The sequence below is a fragment of the Peromyscus maniculatus genome, chromosome 1 (assembly GCF_049852395.1).
Source record: "Peromyscus maniculatus bairdii isolate BWxNUB_F1_BW_parent chromosome 1, HU_Pman_BW_mat_3.1, whole genome shotgun sequence".
NCBI classification, from domain to species: Eukaryota; Metazoa; Chordata; class Mammalia; order Rodentia; family Cricetidae; genus Peromyscus; species Peromyscus maniculatus.
In genome coordinates, this window is record NC_134852.1 from 123,334,759 (window position 1) to 123,357,742 (window position 22,984).

Here is a 22,984-nt window from a genome sequence, read left to right on the forward strand (position 1 = left end):
AGAATTAACATAGTAAAAATGGCAATCTTATCCAAAAGCAGTCTACAGATTCAATGCAATCCCCATCAAAATTCCAACATAATTCTTCACAGAATTTCTTGGAAAGAAAAATACTCAACTTCATATGGAAAAACAAAAGACCCAGGATAGCTAAAAGAACCCTGTATAATAAAGCAACCTCTGGAGGCATCACAATCCCTGATCTCAAGCTTTACTATAGAGCTATAGTAATAAAAACAGCTTGGTACTGGTATAAAAACTGACATACAGACCAATGGAATTGAATTGAAGACCCTGACATTAATCCACGCACATATGAACACCTGATTTTTGACAAAGAAGCCAAAACTAGACAATGGAAAAAAGAAAGTATCTTCAACAAATGGTGCTGGCATAACTGGATGTCAGTATGTAAAAGATTACAAATAGATCCATATCTGTCACCATGCACAAAACTCAAGTCCAAGTGGATCAAAGACCTCAACATAAATCCACTTACACTAAACTTAGTAGAAGAGAAAGTATGAAGTACTCTTGAATGCATTGGCACAGGAGATCACTTCCTAAATATAACACCAGCAGCACAGACACTGAGCACAACAATTAATAAATGGGACCTCTTGAAACTGAGAAGCTTTTGTAGGGCAAAAGATATGGTCAATAAGACAAAAAGACAGTGTACAGAATGGGAAAAGACCTTCACTAACCCCACATCTGATAGGACTAATCTCCAAAGTATATAAAGAACTCAAGAAACTAGACATCAAAATACTGGACAATCCAATTGAAAAATGGGCTAAAGAGCTAAACAGAGAATTCTCAAAAGAAGAATCACAAATGGCTGAAAGACATTTAAAGAAATGCTCAACATCCTTGGTCATCAGAGAAATGCAAATCAAAACAACTCTGAGATACCACCTTACACCTGTCAGAATGGCTGTGATCAAAAACACTAATGACAGTCAATGTTGGAGAGGATGCGGAGCAAAGGGAACACTCCTCCACTGTTGGTGGGAATGTAAACTTGTATAACCACTGTGGAAATCAGTATGGTGGTTTCTCAGAAAATTGGGAATCGATTTATCTCAAGACCCAGCCATACCACTCTTGGGCATATACCCAAGGAATACTCAGTCATACCACAAAGATACATGCTCACCTATTTCATAGCAGCACTGTTTGTAATAGCCAGAATCTGGAAACAACATAGATGCCCGTCAACGGAAGAATGGATTAAGAAAATGTGGTACATATACACAATGGAGTACTACTCAGCAGAGAAAAACAATGACAGCATGAGGTTTGCAGGCAAATGGGTGGAACTAGAAAATATCATCCTGAGTGAGGTAACCCAAACCCAGAAGGACAAACATGGTATATACTCACTCATAAGTGGATTCTAGATATAAAGCAAAGAACAATCAGACTGCAACACACAGAACCAGGGAGGCTGTATAGCAGGGGGGACCCTAGGATGACTGTGGCTTATAATAAGTTTTACTTTTACTCAATTACTGGGCAAGCCTCAGTGAAACATTTCACTATTAGGATAAGAATTTATACTGTATCAGGCTGATAATAGAAAAATAAATAAATAAATAAACAAACAAACAAAAACAAAAACAAACAAAAAACAAGTGTCACTAAGGAAGTGACATTTAGCAGTGACCTGTTTCGTATTTTTAATTCCATGGCAATAAGAAGACAAATGGAGGGGTCAGATGGCTTCTTGACTTGAAGCCTAGAAGGATGGAGGCCACTTGATTACTTAGGGAGGCCTGAAAGGCTTGCTTGGGGGGACATAAGCGGGTCAATATAGAATCTCTGTCACATACTCAGGTGGAGATGTTAGGGAGATGGGTGGTTAGACAAGTCTAGACCTCAGGGGACAGCCAAGTTGGAGATAGAAGCTTGGGGTTGTCACAGTGTGGGTGGCATTTGAGACAAAGTAGAACTCCTAGGGACTGAGTATGGACAGAGACAGTGGCCAGGGAGAGGTCAGCTCTGCCCATGCCATTGGTGGAGGGAGTAAGAGCTGGCCATTGATTTAGAAAAGAGTGGGCTCTGATGAACTAGGTAGGGCAGCCACAGTCTTGTAAAAACATCATGAAGGGACAAAGCCTGACCTGGAGGCCAGAGAGATGGCTCAGAAGTTAAGAGTACTGGCTGTTCTTCCAGAAGACTGGAGTTCAATTCCCAGCATCCACCCAGTGGCTCACAACCCTCTGTGACTCCAGATCCAGGGAATCTGGTGCTCCTTTGACACCCATGGGCACTAGGTGTGGTGATATTGTGTTCCCCAAAATATTGTGCACTCTAATAAACTTATTTGGGGTCAGAGAACAGAACAGCCACAATATTAAACATAGAGGTTAGGCAGTGATAGCACACACCTTTAATCCTAGCATTCCAGAGGCAGAGATCCGCCTGGATCTCTGTGAGTTCAAGGCCTCACTGGAAACAGCCAAGCATGGTGACTCACGCCTTTAATCCCAGGAAGTAATGGCAGGAGGCAGAAAGGTATTTAAGGTGTGAGGATGAGAAACTATAGCCTGGTTAAGTTTAGGCTTTTGAGCAGCAGTTCAGTGGAGATTTGTTTTGGATGAGGACTCAGGCTTCCAGTCTGAGAAAACAGGATCAGCCAAGGAATTGGCAAGGCGAGGTAGCTGTGGCTTGTTCTGCTTCTCTGATCTTGCAGCATTCACCCCAGTATCTGGCTTCAGGTTTATTTTCATTAATAATTCCTAACAATTCGTGCTACAACTAGGTACACAAGTGGATATATAGATATCATACAAGCAAAACACCCACCTACATAAAATAAAGCAAAATTTAAAAAAATGCTGACCCGAGTTAGATTATGCTGGAGACATAGAAAATGGGACAATAGGAAGACAGTGTCCCAAAGAGTTTATTTAGGCCTAGGGTGTTACGATTTATTACACACGGGGGTGGGGGTGGGTGGGTGGGGGAACATGCTGGCATGCTGAGCAGATGCAGCGGTGAGCTGACAGGCGACCCACTTCATGCAGGCGTGGTGGTGGCCAGTTATACACCATCCAGACACTGCATCCACATGGAGAGTTTATTATAATAGAGAGATAAAGAGGCAGAGAGACAGAGGGAGACAGAGAGAGGAGGGGAGAGAGGGGGGGAGGTGTGCACACCTCATGGGAAGAAAAACAGGAGAGAGAGAAAGGCGGAATTTCTTCTTAAGAAGAGGCTTCTACGTCAGGATGCAGGGTGGCCCGAAGGGGCAGGATCAGAATATTAACATGGGGGATGGCGCAGAACCAAGGTAGAGCACTTGCCCAGCAAGCAAAGCTCTGGGTTCTATATACTGAACAACAGGGAAAAATCATGTGTTTGTTGTTCCCCCTCCAAGATGCAGTATGACTGATGTTCATCTGGATGAGAAGGATCTAATTTTGTGGGGAGCATGGATGATATAGGATTGGGCAAGGGGTAGGGGTCCTGGAATGATGGCCTTGGGCAGAGGAGAGCAGTAGGGCTCAGGAAGGCCTGAGGGAAGGGGGAGCCTCAACAGCAACACCCGCTTAGATGTGGGTGTGTTTGCTGGCCACCATTTGACTTAACCCAAGCTCGAAGGGCTGGGGATGTGGCTCAGGGAGAGAGCATTGGCAGCATGCATGAGGCCTTGGCTTCAGATTCCAGGACTAGGGTGGGGGTGGTGTGGGAAGGAGAGAGAGAAAAGGAGAAAAATTACCACCTAAAGTGAGAATGAGGGGGATGTTGGAAGTTGGACAGGAGAGAAAACAGGAAGTCCCTGAGCGTAGAAGGGACACCAGTGGCCAGGGGTGGGGAGGAAGGCTGGCAGCCCTGTGCGTGTGTGCGTTGGCCTCCGAAGTGTACTTTTCTGAAGCACACAGGTGAACACCGGGCAGAAGACGTGTGGTATAGAAATGGGGGCTGAGGACAGACACCAGGGGAGACAAATGTCTGCAAAGGGAGAGGCAATATCAGTAACAAGTAAAACTTTAGAGGTTGGCGAGGCCTCTTTGGGGGCTAGAAATATCCAGAGCTGCCCACTGGCTGCCCTGCTTTTAGAAATTAATTCTAAGAGGTAACACATGGAGACACATACATAAAGGTGTAGATTCCAGAAGTGTAGAAGTTGGCACTGGCCTGACCGGGAGGGGTTGGTTACTAGCCGCAGGGCATAATCATGATTTTGGGAAGCAGCCCTCACCCTTACCCTCTTGTTTTGCAGATGTGGGAACTCGGGCCCAGAGGGTTGGAGTGACAGCCCTGGTCCAATCCTGTGGAGCTTGGAGCCCTTGGCAGCCCACTGGGCCACCCCTCTGCAGCAGGGTTTGGAGTTAGAGTCCCTTACAAGGTACTTATGACTTTTTTGAGCCAGCTAACTCTGTGCTTATAAAATATGAACTCGGAAAATGGCTTGTACTGTCATTTGCAATGTCTTCCTTTAATTATGCAAGCAGATGCTGGGATCAAGGGGTGGGGCAGGGTAGGGTGGGCCAGGGTGGGGAGAGAGAGATGGCAGACCTTGCCTGGTAAGGAAGAGAGAGGAACTATATTACCTTAACTCTGCAGTAGGACTTAGGCTTTCTTTTGGAGAGGAATGGCAACTGAAACTGGGCTCTACTAACATTGCCCAGGCTAGTTTTGAACTCATGATCCTCCCGCTTCCACCGCCTAAGAACTATGAGTGTGCCATCATGCCCAGCTATCTATATACCTCTTATATTTTGTGCTTTTCCACATTTTTTTTACAACACTAACAAAAGCACAAATACCAGCTGGTGCTTCATGTTTATTTCACTGGTTATATATTAATTAGAAGGAAATGAAGTGGCCTGTGTCTGAGTATATGTGGGATATTGGGTCGTTTCTCCAGGTCACAGTCTGGTTTAGTCTTCCCTTAATGTCGGTCCTGGGAGAAGCCACCGCACCTCTCTGGGCACAGAGACACCTGTACACAGATGTAGTGTCTTCACAAATTACAACTCTGAAAATAAGCATGAGGCTTTCCCAATTGCCCTGTGTGCCTCTTCTGGGCTGCGGTGGGAGTGATGCTCTTGCAGTAAACCAGACCCATGTCCTCAGGGTCATCCGGGCCCTGCACCACCACAGAGAACATATTGACATAACTTTCCCATGGTTGGCGATGGCTCATGCTGCCCTTCCAGGGGACCAAGTTCAGCTCCCAGCACCGCCATCAGGCAGCTCACAACTGCTCATGACTCCAGCTCTAGGGGGATTAGATGCCTCATGCTTCCACAGGTACTGCATTCATGTTCACAATCCCCCCCCCCCAACACACATACACATAAGTGAGAAGAAAACAAACCTTTAAAAGTGAAGTGTTTACACAGAAGTAAGTGTCCTCTTGTAATTGTTTTAGTACTTTCCTTCCAATGGCGGACCAGAGAATGGACATCTCCTCCACAATCAGTGACTTCATGTCCCCAGGCCCCACCGACCTGCTCTCCAGTTCCCTGGGCACCAGTGGCGTGGACTGCAACCGCAAGAGGAAAGGCAGTGCCACCGACTACCAGTAAGGGACAGTCCGCTCCTGTCAGGGCATGGGCACAGAGCCCCTGCCCGCAGCTGCCGTTGTTCCCAGAGGAAGGTGTGGGAGGCTCTGGGCCCCTCCAAGTGCTACGCATTTGACTTTGGCTTCATCTGCTCCTAAATGTCAAGCCAGGAAGGCCAGCAGCCCTGCTAATGTGTCTGTGTCCCCTGCTGTCCTCAGATTATTCTATGTCATGGGGGAAAGAACAGCCTTATAGCCAAGTCCTGCCTCCCCCTCCCTCCCCCCTCCTTTGCTCCTTTGAGTAGGACAACTCAGTCTGGGGAAGTGATGTTGGGGAGAGCTCACATGCAGCCTCTTTGAAGACAGAAAGGGTCTTAACTGCAGTGTGTGGCATGGAGGAGTAGCAGCGTGTCAACAGCCTAGGGACATTGGCACTATATTAATTAGCATGTACCTGCACTGTTCAGGAGTATTTGTTTCTCTTTAGACTTGACTTTGCTATTGAGGAAGTGAGCATTTTCCTCCTCACCACCCGCTCTCCTGTCCCCGTAGCCTGCTAGGGAGGGATGCAGGGTAGACCATTCAGAGGCATGGTTCATTTCACTGAGGCAACTATGTGGAGTCCATTGAAGGGATTTTCTTTTGTTGAATTGAGTGAAAACTCTCTGAGGAGGTAGCTCCCCCAGCAGACGTCCTTTCTGCTGAAGTCCACAGGTCCAATTTGGGGAACACAGAGGCTGGAGCTCAGATGTCCCCTAGGAGATGCTATGATTAATGTGTAAGTGATCCCAGATCACCGAGAGAGCCCGCGGCCAGGGGATGGAAAGTGGGTGACAGCTGTGGGGCTCCTGCATAGCGCTCACTCCCCAGCACAGACCAGGCCATTTTTGTGAAGCTTTGTCTCGGGCAAATGCTGATGAAGTGGCTAACATGTTCTAAGATTTCTGTTGGACCTGTGGTCTCCAGCCCCATCATCACCCAGTAACCTTCAAGCTTCCTCTGTGGACCCCAGTTTTCAAATTTTTGCAAATTACCTTCTAGAATTCATAGTTCTGCCCCCTGTAGTTTTCCTATATTAAGGCTGTTGGCTTCTCACCTGGGGATGAGCTTGGTCACAGTGGTAGACACGATTCCATTGCAAAGGGGCGCGTTTGTCTTATAACCCATATGACTTCCTCTGAGCCCCAGGAACCTGCCAACCTGTGGTGGCAATGCCTTGAGATGCTGCCTGGGGCTCTGCTCTTCCCTTCCCTGTCGCTCAGTGCTTTGCTTAGCCATTCCTCACTTCATTTCTCATCTAACAAATAGACACATGCACTAGTGTCTTTGGTGTTTGGTATGTTTAGAAATGAAGTAAACTTCATTTATCATCTATTCAGAACAACCAAGGAATGAGGTGGCACGGATGTCTGGCTACTCTGGTTAACTAAGAGTCTCCTCCATAAACACTGTAGATTCCCAGTTTTCTAATAATCATACTATGAACTAGTTTATTGAACAGACACACTCTATGGAGATTTAATAACTTCTGTTTGGTAATGCAGAATGCCTATCTAGCCTTTATAATAGGGTCTACTTGATTGTGCTTGCTTGTGTTACTATTATACATCTGTTTCTGTATCATGGTTATTTGAGCTTTCTGGGTAAATGAGAGGCTTCTATATAAGATGCTATGCTGCACATCTGTATTGACATGCATCTGCTCTTGTTTTTGCAGAGAAAGTATGGACACAGACAAAGATGATCCTCACGGAAGGTACCATAACCTAATAACTTACACTTCATTCTCTTTGCAAGTGAATGGGGGCTCAGGACTGTCTCTCTAATCCCAGTCTCTAGTATGGCTAATAACCAAGAACACCTGTGTGTCTGTAGAGAGGTGTCAGGGGTCAGGTAGGGAGAAAACAGAAATGTGTAACTTTGCCAGTCATACCCAGGGGACTAAATTTTATCTTTCGCATTCCCCTCCAGGTTAGAATATGCAGAACACCAAGGAAGGATCAAGAATGCAAGGTAAGTTCAACCTCTGATTTTGTCTACAGAACATTCTACTTTCAGTCACTTAGAGAGCAGCCAAGGAGGCTCAAAGTGTTTATTCCCGGTTGCCAGAGTCGTCTGGGCACTGTCACCTCAGGAAATTAGGTGGCAGCAGGTTTCAGCTGGTTGAAGCTTCTGCCCTTTGCTCCCCCTATATTGAGCTGGCCTTCACTTGGTGCTGTCTATGCGCATTTAACCTGGAGGCAACTTTGGAGGTAGCAGAAAGTCACCCCAAGCCAGAGTTCTCTCCAGTCTTCCTCACTCATTGGCCCTTCAGAGGACATAGGCTGAGATGCCATTCCTGGGCTGGATGTCATCTCTAACAGGGACCTTTATTGTGCTGCAAGTAGTGTCTGAAGGCCAGCTCTTAGGCATCTCTGCTCCTCAGAGATCTCCTGACTTGGTCCTACTCATCGCAGTCACCCTTGCTGGTGCCCTTCTGTTGGGTCTTCATGCCTCCCTGCCATCACTAACTAGGGCTAGTTGAGGTTGTGTCGTGGCACACAGAACCAGCAAGCTGTATAACCTGACAATTGTAGCCTCTCCCTTGCAGACCAGCCTATGGCCTCTGCAGGTGGCTCCATGTTTCAGTATTGCTTCTCCATTGGTGATGGTCCCCTATGGGAGGATGGTCAGAAAACATCAGCTGCACATCTTTTAGGGAAGTGTCCTCCTACCTAAACAGGCAGCCAGTTCAGGGGTAGAGTACGATGTGACATCCCTCAAAGAGAGAGAGCCCGGGGACAGACTGAGAATCCATTACATCTAGGTGGGTCCTGGTTGATCCAAGAACATGTTAGTACTAGTTACCTCCATCAGACGGACATGATGGCCTTAGCAGGCCACACAGGGGGATGCTCACAGGCTGCAGAGGCACATGCTTCGGGATCTGGGTATTCTGTAGCTCTTTTGGATGCTTGGGTATGTGGAACCTCTACCTCCTTCCTTCCTCTTCCTATCCACATCCCAAAACCCTAGTCTTATAGAACCTGAAGAAGAGAACGACAGGGAAGAAAAGCAATTCAGTTTGTTGTGAAAGGACAATTGTCATAGGATTTTGTTTGTTTGCTTGTTTTCCATAAAAGATGGGGTAAGCATCAAAAACAAATAAATGAAAAAAACAAATCAGTTACCTAATTCTGACTTGTCAAAGAGACCATTTGGGGGTGATTTTTAGTATAAAAGTCTAATTTGAAACATTCTACAGAGTCTAAATTTCCCATGTCAGAGAATTTTGGAAGCAGTCACAGCTCACTTATTTTTGTCAGTTACCTTGCTGCTGGCTTACATTCCAAATGAAATCATTCTCCTTCCCATGTTCAGGGAGGCCCACAGTCAGATTGAAAAGAGGCGTCGGGACAAAATGAACAGTTTCATTGATGAATTGGCTTCTTTGGTACCAACATGCAATGCGATGTCCAGGAAGTTAGATAAGCTCACCGTGCTAAGGATGGCTGTTCAACACATGAAAACGTTGAGAGGTGAGATCTCAGGCTTCATTTCCTTTATGCCCTTGACCACAAATGTGACCACCCTTGCTCTGCACTGTCCCTGACACAAATGGCAATTTCTTTCAGTATGTGACCCTAAGTGATACACCTGTACATCTCAGCAACAGATGAGGGCCAGTCAAGTGATTAATGAGCTGATGCAGGTACTGGGGTGTAACTTGCAGTCATATAGACATAAGAGCTCAAATGTATGTATACTTGGCTTCCTGCCTACCGGAGAGGGCACCTCTCAAGTCCCCCTTTGCATGTGCTGGGATCCCTTACAGTGATCAAAGTCAGAAGCGTAGGAGCACTCAGGGAGGCAGGAAAGAACCTTGGACTTCTAAGAGAGAAATAAATATACCCTGATTCCTCTGATGAGTGAGTCACAGGTAGAAAGTCTTATTATCAGAAATGAACATTGATGATATTTTCATCTTCTTGGAATTTTCCCGAACTAGATTGGCTCTTTGTGAGGGAGGCAGTATTTTCCTTCTTTGCCAAGTGTGGGGAGGGTGAGAAAACAGAGGCAGGAAAGTGGAACCAACTTACCAAAACTGCAGGAGGAATCGGAAGTACATCATCCATTTTGGTGAATGTTGTTCTTGGAATTTTCCAGATAGTCTTGGGCTTGAAGGCAAACTTGGAAAGAGTGTTGTGCCCCATGGTGAGAGAGGCATGCCTTTGTATCTATATAAGGTCACCAGAAGTTGCTTTTATTCTGACTTTTGATCATTGTTAAAAATATAGAAATGTTTATTGTTAGCAAATTGGATGGAAAATTTCAAGGGATGTGGATTAAGACATATGCCTTGTTAGTTGATGTGATGGGCACAGACGTCCCCTTTGCCTCCTTCCTCGTGGTGCCTTGAATTAGTACAGATGGGATTCATTCTAGCTCTTCACTGGGCCACTCACTGCTCTGCATGTTCCTGTCATTTGCAGCCGGCACTTGGCTTTGCTAAGCTATTGCTCTGGAGAATAGTAGATCAAGAGTCTTTTAAACAGAAGTCTGGTCCCCTCAGTCTGGGGATTGAACTGTGTGGGTGAGAGTGACATGGACCCCAAGTTGCCAAGCTTATTAACTTGCCCAAGAAAGTGAACCCAGGGCCCAACAGCTTGGATGATTTCTCTAGAACCTGTGAAATGGTGACTTGACAGAATTACTGGACAGCCCAGGACCTCACACCTTTGGGCCTCGGAACCTGCCCAGGAGACTCTTAGAGCTGTGGTCTTTGTGGGTTTTTTGTATGTTTGTTTTTGTTTTTTTGAGACAGGGTCTCACTATGTAGCTCTGGCTAGCGTGGATCTCACTATGTAGACCAGGCTGACCTCAGTCTCAGAGACCTCCCTGCTTCTGTCTTCTGAGTGCTGGGGTTGAAGGTGTGAGCCCCCATGTCTGTTTCCCCCCGTAATCTGCAAAGTGTGCTTACGGAGTCTCCTGTGAGCAGCAGTGTTCTCTTTTCAATGAGATTCTTCTTGGGATGACAGGATTCTGTCCCAAGCCAGAGCCACCACCAGGTTTTGGTAAAAGAAAGAGATGGAACTCCCAGGGGTGGGTTCAGCCCAGGTTGCAAGCAGGGGAGTGCGATGCTGTCCAAATAGAAAAATCTGCCCACTCTTTCTTTCTCTCCCTAAGGTGCCACCAACCCATACACAGAAGCAAACTACAAGCCTACATTTCTATCCGATGACGAACTGAAACACCTAATTCTCAGGGTAGGTGGCAGTTGTGGGAACCCTTTTCCCGGCATTGCTTTCTTAATGTGTTTCAGAGTAAGTACAGCATGAGGGCGTCTGACTTCTCAACACTGAACTCTCCTGGGCCGCTTCTTCTCTCACTTCCCCCATTTTATCTTGGCTTCTGGACACATTTCACATTCCTTCCACGAAACCAGTCACTCACCTCCCTCTCATATCACTTCGGCAAAGAAGGGAGTCTACGGCAGTGTGATTTTAAGCCAGAGAAGGATTTTCTTAAAGATGGGAGTGAGGGGCTGGAGTGATGGCTTACTGCCTTAGAGCATTTGTTGCTCTTGCAGAGGACCCAGGGTTGATTCCCAGCACCCACATGGTAGCTCACAACCATGTGTAACTTCAGGGGATCCAGTGACCCAGACACCAGGCACACATGTGGTACACATAGATACATGCAGGTAAAACTCTCATACCTATAAAATAAAATAAATCTAAAAAAGGAGGGGGGGTGAGTTAAGAGTCAGATTCCCTCATGGAACATTTAGAGAGGGTTGATTCTGGCCATGGGTGAGACCTTCTCTTCTAACCCAGCCACTGACACAAAAGTGCCATCTGAATCTTTAGATCTGAACCCATCCAGACATCAAAATCGCCAAAGAGCAGGCATGAAAGGGGGTGTACTTTCACCTGCTCGGCCTTCATGCCCTCCCTGACTTGCACATCTCTGCAGAGGGATGGCCAGGCTGGCACCATAGGAACTTAGAGCTTCCACAAAGGAGGCCTGACTCAGGCTGTAGCTGTGCTACTGGGCAGAGTGAGGTGAACTAAGAAATCCAAAGGGGAAGAACCTGCATTCAGCAGCACGCCCTCTGGCACAGTGTCAAGAGAAAGAACAGAACTTTGTAACTGAGAGGTAGAATACCCACCCCTCCCCAAGGTGAGGGCTGACCGTGCCTGCCAGCCCCCACAGGACTGTTGCCATGTCTTTCAGCAGAAGTTTGCAAAGCCCAGGATGGTTCCCACCTCTTTTCTGCTCAGCTTCTCGCAGGCACACTGTACTGGCCTGTCGGCTCAGGAGGAGCTGCCTCAAGAGAGAAGGTTTCAGCTGCAGTGAACAGACCTGATGGGTAGATAGGATTCTGTTTCTCATGTGACTGGTGGGCCATATGGGGTTGCTGTGATGGCTGTGGAAGTCTGCAGGAGCCGAACTCTTTCTCTCTGTTCACATAGCTGGCTAAGTAAACACACTGGCTGATTTACTCCACATAGCAGGGGCTGCACCAGGTCTGAGTAGTCAGTAGTCTTCTGTGTTAACTTGTCCTGCTTCTCCAGCATGTTGGTGGCTGTGAACTGATGTCCAGTCTCTTACTGTTTCCAGGTGTCCACTTGCTAAGAACTTGGATCAAGATTCCACTCACATGATATTTATGTTACTTAATTTCTTATTGGGCAGGGTAATAGGATCTTTATTCCCCCATTTCTTACTAGATCCTTTCTCCTCATTTTACTTTCATGCCATACACACACACACATTTTAAATCTGGATTCCACATATGAGAGAACATATGATATTTGTCTTTCTGAGTCTGGCTTAACATGATCTCCAATCCTATCTATGGTCCTATTAATTTTAGTTTTCTTTACAGCTGAATAAGTGATTCCATTACACACACACACACACACACACACACACACACACACACACACACACACAGTTTCCCCCCTTTATCTATTCTACAAATTTTTTGACGAATGTCTGGACTGATTTAGATGATGTTGTGGTAATTAGCGTCGGGTCCTTATTCCTCTTGTGACTGGCGTAAATGGTTTTTCCTATATGCCTTACTAAGGATCTTATTCTAGCCCAGGCTGACCCAGAACTCACTATGTAGCCCAAGCTGACCTCAAATTCTTGCAGTCCCCTTGTGTCGGTCTCCTGGGGGCTGAGACCTGAGCTACCATGCCTGGCTTTCAGAATCTCTCATGAACAGAATGTGAGGTCAGCCAACCAGATCAGCTCATAATGTCCAGATACTCTACTTCCCTGCCTTGTGAACCTAGACTGACTCTACCCAGTACTTGCTCACCAGCAACCATCTCCTCTGAGAAGGAGCCAACCCTGGCTATCCTCATAGCTCTTGGCACTGGGAGTATCCTCACAAAGCTCTGCTCTCAGCTGTCCCCCAGGCCTAGCCTCTTTGCTTGGCTGTCTACTTTACAGAGCGCAGCACTGTTTGGAGCCCACAGTACTGACTGAATCCATGCTGATTCTGCCACCTACCTACCCTCTATAGAAACACTTGGCTCAGGTCTTGGGTTCAAGCCTGACCCTGCCCAGTGTTCCCATCATGCTGTCAGTCATTTTTTTCCCAGGCACCTTTCATGTCACATCCCCACCTTAGCAAACCCTGGAGACACTTCTCCTGTGAACTATGACTGTAAGGCAAATGAGGAAGTTATTAATATCCTATTTTTTGACATAATGAGGCTTCTAGCAGATGGTGCCAGGAAAATTACTTCCCCCACACTGTCATCCTTCACCCTGGCCCAGCTTAGGGACCTGAGCTTCCTTCCCATGGCTGGTGGCTTGACAGGTTCTCATATTGAGTGATCCTGCCTGCCTTGTTCTTATTTTTACATCCTAGGACAGTTGCCTGCTCTAGCCCTTTACATGTTAGGACAGTTGCCTATGCTGGCCTTTTACATCCTAGAACAGTTGCCTGCTCTAGCCCTTTATGTCCTAGGGCAGTTGCCCACGCTGGCCTTGTACTTTCTGGCACTTGAATTTATGCCCTAGTTCTTTGAACTAAACTATATTCTATATTCTAAAAGGCCTTCTTCTTTGTGAAAAGAACAAACTTACCTTTTTTTTTTTTTTAATTTTAGAATTTGTCAAAGACTTATGAATATTGCAGTAATTAGCAGCTGGTCCTTGTTCCTCTTGTGACCAGTGCAAGCAGTCTTTCCTATATGCCTTTACTAAGGATCTTATTCTAGCCTAGGCTGGCCTAGAACTGTCTATATAGCCCAGGCTGACCTCAAATTATTGTAGTCCTCTTACCTCGGTCTCCTGGGTCTTGGGATCCCAGACCTGAGCCACCATGCCTGGCTTTCAGAATCTCTTAGGACTCAGGGGAGCGGAGTCGTAAGAGCAAGTGCATGAGCACCCCCACCACACTACCAGAAGTCTGAGTGGTCATCCACGGAAAGTTGTCAGGAACATTCAGACACGTTACTAAAACAACCTAACCCCTTGCTGTTGCTCTGGCACCAACTACTTCAGTCTCTCTACCAGATGTCTTGTTTCCATCCTGGTCTTTGTTGGCACTTTAGATTTCACCTGAAGAAGGGGTAGGAAGAATTTCATGATGGAGGGTTTTTTTGTGTTTGTTTGTTTTGTTTTGTTTTTTGGAAGTGGGACTCCAACCTAGGACCTCATGCCTGCCAGGCAAGCATCTCATCACCACTGTTGCTTGTTTTCTTACAACACAGATAGCTTAGCTTTGGATGGAGAGGTAAATGGTTGAGGGCAGTAGTTCCTGAACCTACATACATTTGAACTGTGTTTGTATGTTGGGCGCATGCACGGGGAAGAGGGGTGTAGACAGACTTTTCTTTGGGCCACTAGCTCTCCAATAATGACGCAGAGACTTATTATTAATTATGAAAGCTCAGCCAATAACTTAGACTTGTTTCTAACTAGCTCTTTTAATTTTAATTAACCCATTTTTATTCATCTATATGTTGCCATGTTACTCACGGCTTTTATCACTCCTCCTGCATGTCTGTTACCCTTGCATCTGGCTGGCAACTCTTCCTTCTTCTTCTTCCCAGAGTCTTGAAGTCCCACCTATACCTCTTCTTGCTTAGGTATTGGCCATTCAGCTCTTTATTAAACCAGTCACAGTGACAAATCTTCACACAGTGTAAAGGAATATTCCACAACAGGGGAGGGACGTTTGTTTAAAGGAACACAAGTGACCTATCTTCCTGCCAGGCCATCAGCAACACCCCAAACAACTCCACTGTAGATGTTGAAGCTTGAAGGTCTAGAACACTCTTTGTGAATGAGGGTGTTCAAATTCAGGACAGGTGGCAGCTGAGGTCCTCAGGATGGGATTCTGATCTTAAAGGGTCCTTGCAGTCTCAGGTTCTATGTTCTGCACAGTGGTTGTTCAGTTTCACTTTTATCTCTGTGATAAAAATATCCTGGCAAAGCTTCTCCAGACTCCTGCAAATTTCTGCAACTTCCCCTACAGTAATGGGCTTTAATCTTGCACCATGAGCTTAACGAAACCCTTTTCTCCTTAAGTTGCTTTTGTCAAAGTATTTTATCCTGGTAGCATGCAAAGAAACTAAAACACTATCTATGCCATAAAACTTTAGAAACACTGGGCAGTGGTGCTCATGCCTTTAATCCCAGCATTCGGGAGGCAGAGGCAGGCAGGTCTCCCTGGCCTACAAAGAGAGTTCCAGGAAAGGTGCAAAGCTACACAAAGAAACCCTGTCTCAGGAAAAACAAACAAACAAACAAACAAAAACTTTAGAAACAAGTGCCACTTAAATGCAGTTCAATGGCATAGTTTACCCACAATCTCTGTGTATCATTGCTATCTAGTGACGCAACTGTTCCCCCCATTCACTTGGGACTCTTGGCATCTGCTTTAATGTATCTAGTCCTATCATCATCCCATGTCATTGTTCATGTAGGTTTCATTCTGTACCTTGGTTTTCATTTCCTTTCTACCTCTGTAATTTACTCTCATATTCTCGTGACAGACCTAGTAACTGTCTGTAACAGGGTCCTGTGCTGTTTCCTTTGGGAGAGTAGGCAAGTACATGCAAAATCAATGACACAGACTCTGGAAGGATGTTGAAACAACAAGCTCAGTTTATTCAGGAAGAGGCAAGCCTTATATACCCTCCACCCTGGCCCAGGGGAAGGTCTGATGAATATGCATCTGCTGGTGTGACATGGTTGCCTCTCATTGGTCCAGGTCATCTCAGATCATGTCTCAGTTGTTGTTGCTAAGGCCCTTAGGCAGACCCAGGTTGGCTCTCAGGAAGTATCTTATTACTTATTATTATTACAGTGGGCCCTCAAGCCTGTTAGGGATGAGTCATCTCACATATCTACCCCCCCCTTTTATTATTTTATGGGACATGCTCAGTGGGAGCTAGGGTGCATTGCCCTAACCTTGTTGACCCCACCTTAGGAGAGCTCAGTATGATGGACCGTGCCTGTTTTAGGTTGGCTTGCCAAACAAGCTCTTACCTATCATTGACTACTAGCCCTCGAAGAGTGTCAATCCTAGAGAGCTGTCCGGGCAGTGGGCTTTAGGCAGTAGCCTTCTGTATCTCAGTGAGCCATGCATGCATCACCTCCCTAGGAAGACTTTGTTCTGGGTGTCTGAGAGCCAATAAAATTAGTAGGGTCGCCTTTGTGGCTGCCCTCTGTTGGTGAACCTGTTTTAAAAGACATTTGAACAGGAGAAGGATTAGTCAAAAATTCAGTCTCAAGGACATGGGTGGGACCCTAGTCATATTTATTATGCCAACTGAAGTCTTTCTGATGATGCATTAGCAACCTTGTAGGGGGTGAGGCAATTGCTTGATAGCTAGGCTCGCATGCCAGTAATGGCGTGACCTTTACTAATGCTGCAGTAGCAGGGCAAATCGTATATAACTCCTCTGAAGCTTCTTTGGTCAACGTCTCTTGTTCTGTTGCTGGATGCACATCTCTGGAGGGTATCTATATTGGTGTGGTGGTATTCTGGGGGAAAATGTAAGCATACCCTTGCCCCTGGGTTAATAGGGGAATAGGGAGTTGGCACTGAAGGGTGATGGGATCCCTCCAACACACCAAGGGTGATGGTGGGTAAGCGAGCCTGTTGTCCAATTTGGGATTGTGTGACAGGGTTAACATATAGTCCTTGGCCCATGAGCATCTCAAGAGAAACAGCGATGTTGTACTGTATATTAAGATGAGCCTGAGCTTTGGCTTGGTCATCATAGGCAGCACACCAGTTAAGGAAGACTGCAGGCTCCAACAAAGCCTTCATCAAATGGTACCAGCCATAATAAGTCTGTAAATGCATTGCCCATTGCCGTGGAACTTGCTCAAAATATGGTGAGTCAGGACCCAATTCATTAGCAGCCTTACAGACCAAGGACAGGTCTGCAAAAGGGGTAGGTATCCATGGCTGGTTGGTCGTATTGGGGTCCACATTAACTGGAAACATCATGGTGAGCATATGTGGCACCATAGGTGGAATAAGTTGGGAGGTAGCAGCTGGCTCAGTAGGCAAGCATCAGGCAAATCACTCCATGGATACTGCAGTCGGGGGGTAGCCACTTAAGGCATGAGGGGAGGGGCAGAGAGAGTGGCTGCTGGTGTAGGCTTGGGTGCTGCTGCAGTAATTTCCTCTCTCTTTCCATCCTTTTCCTTTACTTTATGCCTATTCTCATCTGTCTCCTTGTCATCAGATGTGGAGGAAATCTCAGTCATGGACGGAACAAAGGTGATAGATAAGTTGGTGTTACTTTGTTCCTGGCAGTGCTTATTCTGGGCCTTAGTGACCTCCTCAGTAGAGGAGGACTTTAGGCCAGCAATTATAGCCAACAAAAGGGCATAAAAAACAGTTGGAGGGTTACTACTGAGGCCACTTCCCTTTTTCTGGCCAGGAACAGAACTGTCATCCAAAGATCAGGTTCCCACATGTTCTCTGAAGAGATACATGGAGCAAGCACCACAGCCTCCACCCAAAACCTTTCTAGTTCTGATCTTGTAGCCCAGAGCCCCTGGCTGGTTAGGAGGGACTTGAGGGCTCCAATAGGGACCTCTTTACAGTGAGGGAGGAAATTCCCCATAGTGGTAGAAGGTATGATAGACATAAGAGACCGTAGCTCCATTTCCTGAGGGTCCAACCCTTATATGGAAACACCAGGAAAGCCTGAACAAAAGTATGTGCCACCCTACTGTACAGACAGACTCACAAAAAGACAAACAATAAGAAAAAAGTGGGAGTCCCAGTATTTACCTGCTGAAGGGACCAAAAGCACACAACGTAGAGGGGCCTACGCACTGAAATACACCACTCAAGGGCTGCTCAACCAGTGCCACATGAGGAAAGGGAGACAAACAGGTTTCTGTTCGGGTGCCAGATGTGGCAGGGTCCTGTGCTGTTCCCTTTGGGAGAGTGGGCAAGTACATGCAGAATCAACGACACAGACTCTGGGAGGATGTTGAAACAACAAGCCCAGTTTATTCAGGAAGAGGCAAGCCTTATATACCCTCTACCCTGGCCCAGGGGAAGGTCTGATGAATATGCATCTGCTGATGTGAAATGGCTGCCTCTCATTGGTCCAGGTCATCTCAGATCATATCTCAGCTGTTGTTGCTAAGGCCCTTAGGCAGACCCAGGTTGGCTCTCAGGAAGTATCTTATTACTTATTATTATTACAGTGGCCCCTCAAGCTTGTTAGGGATGAGTCATCCCACAACTGTCCATTTCTTTTTTTTTACTGATATCCTTATCAAAATTTGATTCACATGTTAAAAAAAAATAATTCCTTGGCAAAAAGAAAGTACGTAAGAAAGGGCTTATTTGGCTCACACTCCCAACTCACCTGGTCCATTATTACAGGGAGGTCAGGTAGGTGCTTTAAGCACCGCATCCACAGTCAAGAGCAGTGAGAGAGAGTAATGCATAGATCCTTGCAAGTTGTAGTCAGAAACAAAAGAGAATAAATGCATGAGTCGTTGGCTGTTTGCTTGCTCTCAGCTTTTCTCCTTTCTGTACTGTTGAGGATCCCCTACCTAGGGAATGGTGCCACTCACAACAGACTGAGTCCTCCTACATCAATTAAGAATCAAGACAGCCCACCACACAAATGCCCACAGGTCAATCTGATCTAGACAATTCTTCCTTAAGACTCTCTTCCTGGGTGGTTCTAGACTGTGTCAAGTTGAGAGCTGAAGTTAACCAGGGCAGAGGGACTATAATTAGAGTAGTGAAACATAATTCTTCTGGCCTGTCATATAACCAGAAGATTGAGTTTAAGCTGAATTTGTTCTGAAACAGACATTCTTTAATTGGCCTTTCCCCTCTGATGACATGGGATATAGCCCCCTGGGAGGGAATCTTACTGGTTTCATATAGTATTGTCTCTAAGCATCCTCTTCCTCTAATGCTAGTGAAGGTGTCAGTGCATGACCTCATGTACTGGAGACTTAGAAAACGAATCCCTTATTTGCTTTCAGATCATGTGTCCTGACCTGTGATAAATTGATTATCCATTTCTCCTGATTAGGCAGCAGATGGATTTTTGTTTGTCGTAGGATGTGACCGAGGGAAGATCCTCTTTGTCTCCGAGTCTGTCTTCAAGATCCTCAATTATAGCCAGGTAACGTTGGAGCCCCTGCTAGCGGTTGCCAGCTTTATGGTAGTTAGAAGTAGCACCCCAGTTTTTCAGAAGCGTTAAAGTATATGGGTCACATGTGATACCCTTCTTCCAAAAATTCTTAACTGCTTATCAGAGAGGCAAATTTAAACTTAGGAAGAATTTTAATGGGTCCTATATTTTCCCCAACTGGAGAAGCTGACTCTGAGTTTTCTTATTGCTACAAAATAAAGATCCCACGTCTATGGACTAGCAGTGGGGAGTGAAACTGTCTGATAAGGGAGAGAAAGGCAGACAGGTAATTAATATCCAAGAATAAGAACCTTGGAAACTTATTCCACAATGCTAGGAAGCTCTGTTGAGCCTTGGCATTCTCTATACATTAATAATAATGACCCAACTGGTCTCAGTTTCTTGTCTTGTTGCTGTGATAAAACACCCTGACAAAAGACAACATAAGGAAGAAAGGGTTTACTTCAGCTTATAGTTCAAGGTTACAGTCCATCATGGAGGGAAGTCACAGCATCAGAAGCTTGAGGCAGCTGGTCACATCACATCTACAGCAAGCAATGGATGCATGCTAGCCCCTCCTCCCATTCTCCATTTATGCAGTCCAGGATCTCAGCCAGGGAATGGGCCTGGCACAGTGGGTGGGTCGTCCCACATCAATTAACAATCAAGATTACCCCTAGCAAGTATGCCCAGATGCCCATCGTTCAGGAGATTCTAGATTCTGTTAACATTAACATTACATGATTTTTTTTGATTGCCTGTAGGATTAAATAAGAGGAGCATATGAAAGCTTCTAGAATAATCATTTCACCTATTATGTTCTCAGAATATTTGTTAATTCATTTACTCATTTACATCTTGATAGTTGTATAGAAGCATGGTAGGCAGATTTTAATCAAAATGGCATGTCTATAAATGAGAGTTCAAGTAAATTTAGCTTTCCCAAGATGTTTTACTTTTTTATTTTTCTTCTCAGGGCACTCATTAAGGGAGATTTGTTATCCCTGTGAGCGGATACAGGTGATGAAGGCACACAAGAATAGGACTTAGCTAGTTGGGCACTCACCTTAGTACTCAGGTGTCTGAGATAGGAAGGTCATGAACTTGAGGACAGCTTGAACTACATAGAGACCCAGGCAAATTCTATGTCACAGGGAAATTCTGTGTCAAAACAAACAATACCCCTAAAAAAAAAAAAAAAAAAGAAAGAAAGAACAAAGGGGCTTAATGTTAGAGCTGGAAAAGGCCCACTCTCTGTGGTTTTTCTTTTTAAGGTCTACTGGGGAACTCAGGGGTGTTGGACAGGTGTCTCTTCCTGGTGTCTGTCTAGACAGAGGGCTGGACGTGTGTGCAGGGTCACATGAGTGCATGAGATGTTTGGGCTTATGAAGGCAGAGTAGAGACCGGAATTATACAGACTATGAGTGCTGCTGTGTCTTCCGTACCTCACTGGCGCTGACTTGTCCATTCACATTTCATCCACAGAATGACCTTATTGGCCAGAGTTTGTTTGACTACCTGCATCCTAAAGACATTGCCAAAGTCAAGGAACAGCTCTCTTCTTCAGACACCGCCCCCCGGGAGCGACTCATTGACGCAAAGAGTGAGTGCAGGAGAGGCTCTGTGTTTCCTTATGACCACCCATGCCGCCACCACACGGCCCCACCAATGCCCAGGCACAGAGAGCCTCTCTCGTCTTACCTCTCCGCCATTTTTCTCCATGACAGCTGCTTGCTGTGGCTGACTGGACTTACGGTCACCTGGGTTTATTCACACTGTGGTCTGCATACAGAAGAGGTTTATTCACACTGTGGTCTGCATACAGAAGAGAAGTTCAGTACCCGAACTTAGTGGAAGGAGGAACTGCTTCAACTTAATTCTATCTGATTTCCGGTCATTTTTCTTTTCAGAGTCTAGAACTTCCTAGTAGCATTCTCCTGAGGTGAAAGGGCTCACACTGTCTTGTTCTCTCAGGACAAATCTCTCTGTCTCTGTCTCTCTATCTCTCTCTGCTCTGTCTCTCTTTCTCTCTCTCTCTGTGAATTGCACTTATGCAGCCTCAGAAAATAAACCTACGAACACTTAAAATGTCATTGTTTCAGCCTGGTGGTGGTGGCATATGCCTTTAATCTTAGCGCTCAAGGGGCAGAGGCAGGTGGATCTGAGTTTGAGGCCAGCTCGGTCTACAGAGTGAGATCCAGGGCAGCTAGGGCTACACAGAGAAACCCTGTCTCCAAAACAAAAAACAAAACAAAAAAAAGCCACACTTCCTACAGCTTAGGATCAGCATTTCTCTGTCCCCAGCCCTTGTTCCCCACAGACATTCTCTGCTTCTCAGATCAAAACCCAGGAGCTGGCCCTGTGGGAGGCTAGGCACACATCCTGCCTCCAGCCATCACTAGCTGTGTGGCTGTGAGGAAGTTGTTCACCTCTCTGCGCCCATGTCCTCCCCTGCGAAACAGATTGATTTCATTGGGCTGTTGAAAGATGAATGGTATTGATTCTGCTACACAAAGAATGTAGATGGTTCCCAGAGCTGGCAAGTGTGGCACTGAGGTTGGACCCATCTAGGCCCAGGGCAGTCGGGCCTAAAGGTTTTCTTGTTTCTCAACTCTCTGTGTTGATTGCTGATGGAGATGGTGTCAGAGAACTCCCCTCCAAGCACCTTTGCAGGAAGTTGTATATCTTCATAAAGGCAGACATTGGCCCTGTGGCTTGTCCTCTGTAGCCTGGCCTCGGCACCTTTCACTGACTTAAGGAGAAAAAGATGAATGACATTTTGTCCTTGAAGCTCTTCCCACATGGCCAGGAGACAGGGACATGGGCAATATACCCAGCACAATAGTTGCAGCTACAACAATAATGCCAGGCATGGAGCGCGGGATGGGTAAATCTCACTTAGGTATGGCCAGGCACCATTGAGTCTGGCACCTCAGGTGGGTTTGGAGAGATGGGTTAATGTATGCCAGGAGGAGAAGAGAGATGAGCAGAGGAAATGATCTGTGGATAGGTACCAGGTAGAGTCTCATGACCTTTTACAGCAAAATGTGCAGGGAGAGAGATACAGAGAAGGGAGCTGAACCCGTGGGGCAGGTTGGGTCGGCACTCTAGAGAAGTTAGCAGAGTCAGTGTTGTGGAGGGCAATGTGGAGAGGAGCCCTAGGCAGTGGCCACTACTTGGCATGGCTGTGGTGCCCCCAGGGGTGTCTGCAGACCCAGCTTTCCCAACGATGAGTTGTGGAAGGAGGCGTGTGTGTCAGAGTCCCCCAGGACCCTTCAGAGTAAATTCATAGCCTGACCTCACAGAACAAAACGGTAGCTTGGTAGAGGGCATAAGGCCCAGGGTTCCATCCGCAGTGCTACGGTTAAAACCACAGGTCTAGTTTTGGGTTTGGGGTAGCCACATGAGTCAAAAGTAAGAATAAATGCAAAGCTAATTCTAACATCTTTCCTAACACAATGAATCTAAAATGTTATCTTGATGTAGTTGTTACAAAAGATTTAAAGATTTAACATTTTTTGTGCCGTCTCTGGACTCCCGCATGCATGCACCACACAACCCTTTTCACCTCAGAAAGGACACAGTCCACAGCAGCGTGACACTAGTGGCCGTCACCTGGAGCACACATCTAGAGCACACACGAACTGGGCCCCCAAGGGATTCTGACTCCAGTCATTCTGGAATTTTAAGGCCATCCTGTGCCCCCTCCAGTTCCAGTATTATCCCAATCCTGTGCATCCTTTGGGTAAGACCCCTGTCCTTAGGCTGGGAACCAGGTGCCTGCCACTTACTTGGCACTGATTAAGTTTCCCTGTTCTCAGTCCTT

The 22,984-nt window shown here is 46.1% G+C and overlaps 1 protein-coding gene across 3 annotated transcripts in view; it reads left to right on the forward strand.

Annotated features, from left to right (window-relative positions):
• Positions 1-22,984, forward strand: part of Bmal1 (basic helix-loop-helix ARNT like 1) — a 106,114-nt gene that overhangs the window by 67,424 nt on the left and 15,706 nt on the right. For all 3 annotated transcript variants that reach the window (XM_076550498.1, XM_076550505.1, XM_076550503.1), the window contains exons 4-11: positions 4,232-4,357; positions 5,387-5,539; positions 7,236-7,274; positions 7,490-7,531; positions 8,879-9,036; positions 10,685-10,764; positions 19,057-19,149; positions 20,644-20,761. In XM_076550498.1, the coding sequence (XP_076406613.1) occupies positions 5,400-5,539; positions 7,236-7,274; positions 7,490-7,531; positions 8,879-9,036; positions 10,685-10,764; positions 19,057-19,149; positions 20,644-20,761 (670 nt within the window). In that variant the 5' untranslated portion in view covers positions 4,232-4,357; positions 5,387-5,399. The remainder of the gene's footprint in view (positions 1-4,231; positions 4,358-5,386; positions 5,540-7,235; positions 7,275-7,489; positions 7,532-8,878; positions 9,037-10,684; positions 10,765-19,056; positions 19,150-20,643; positions 20,762-22,984) is intronic.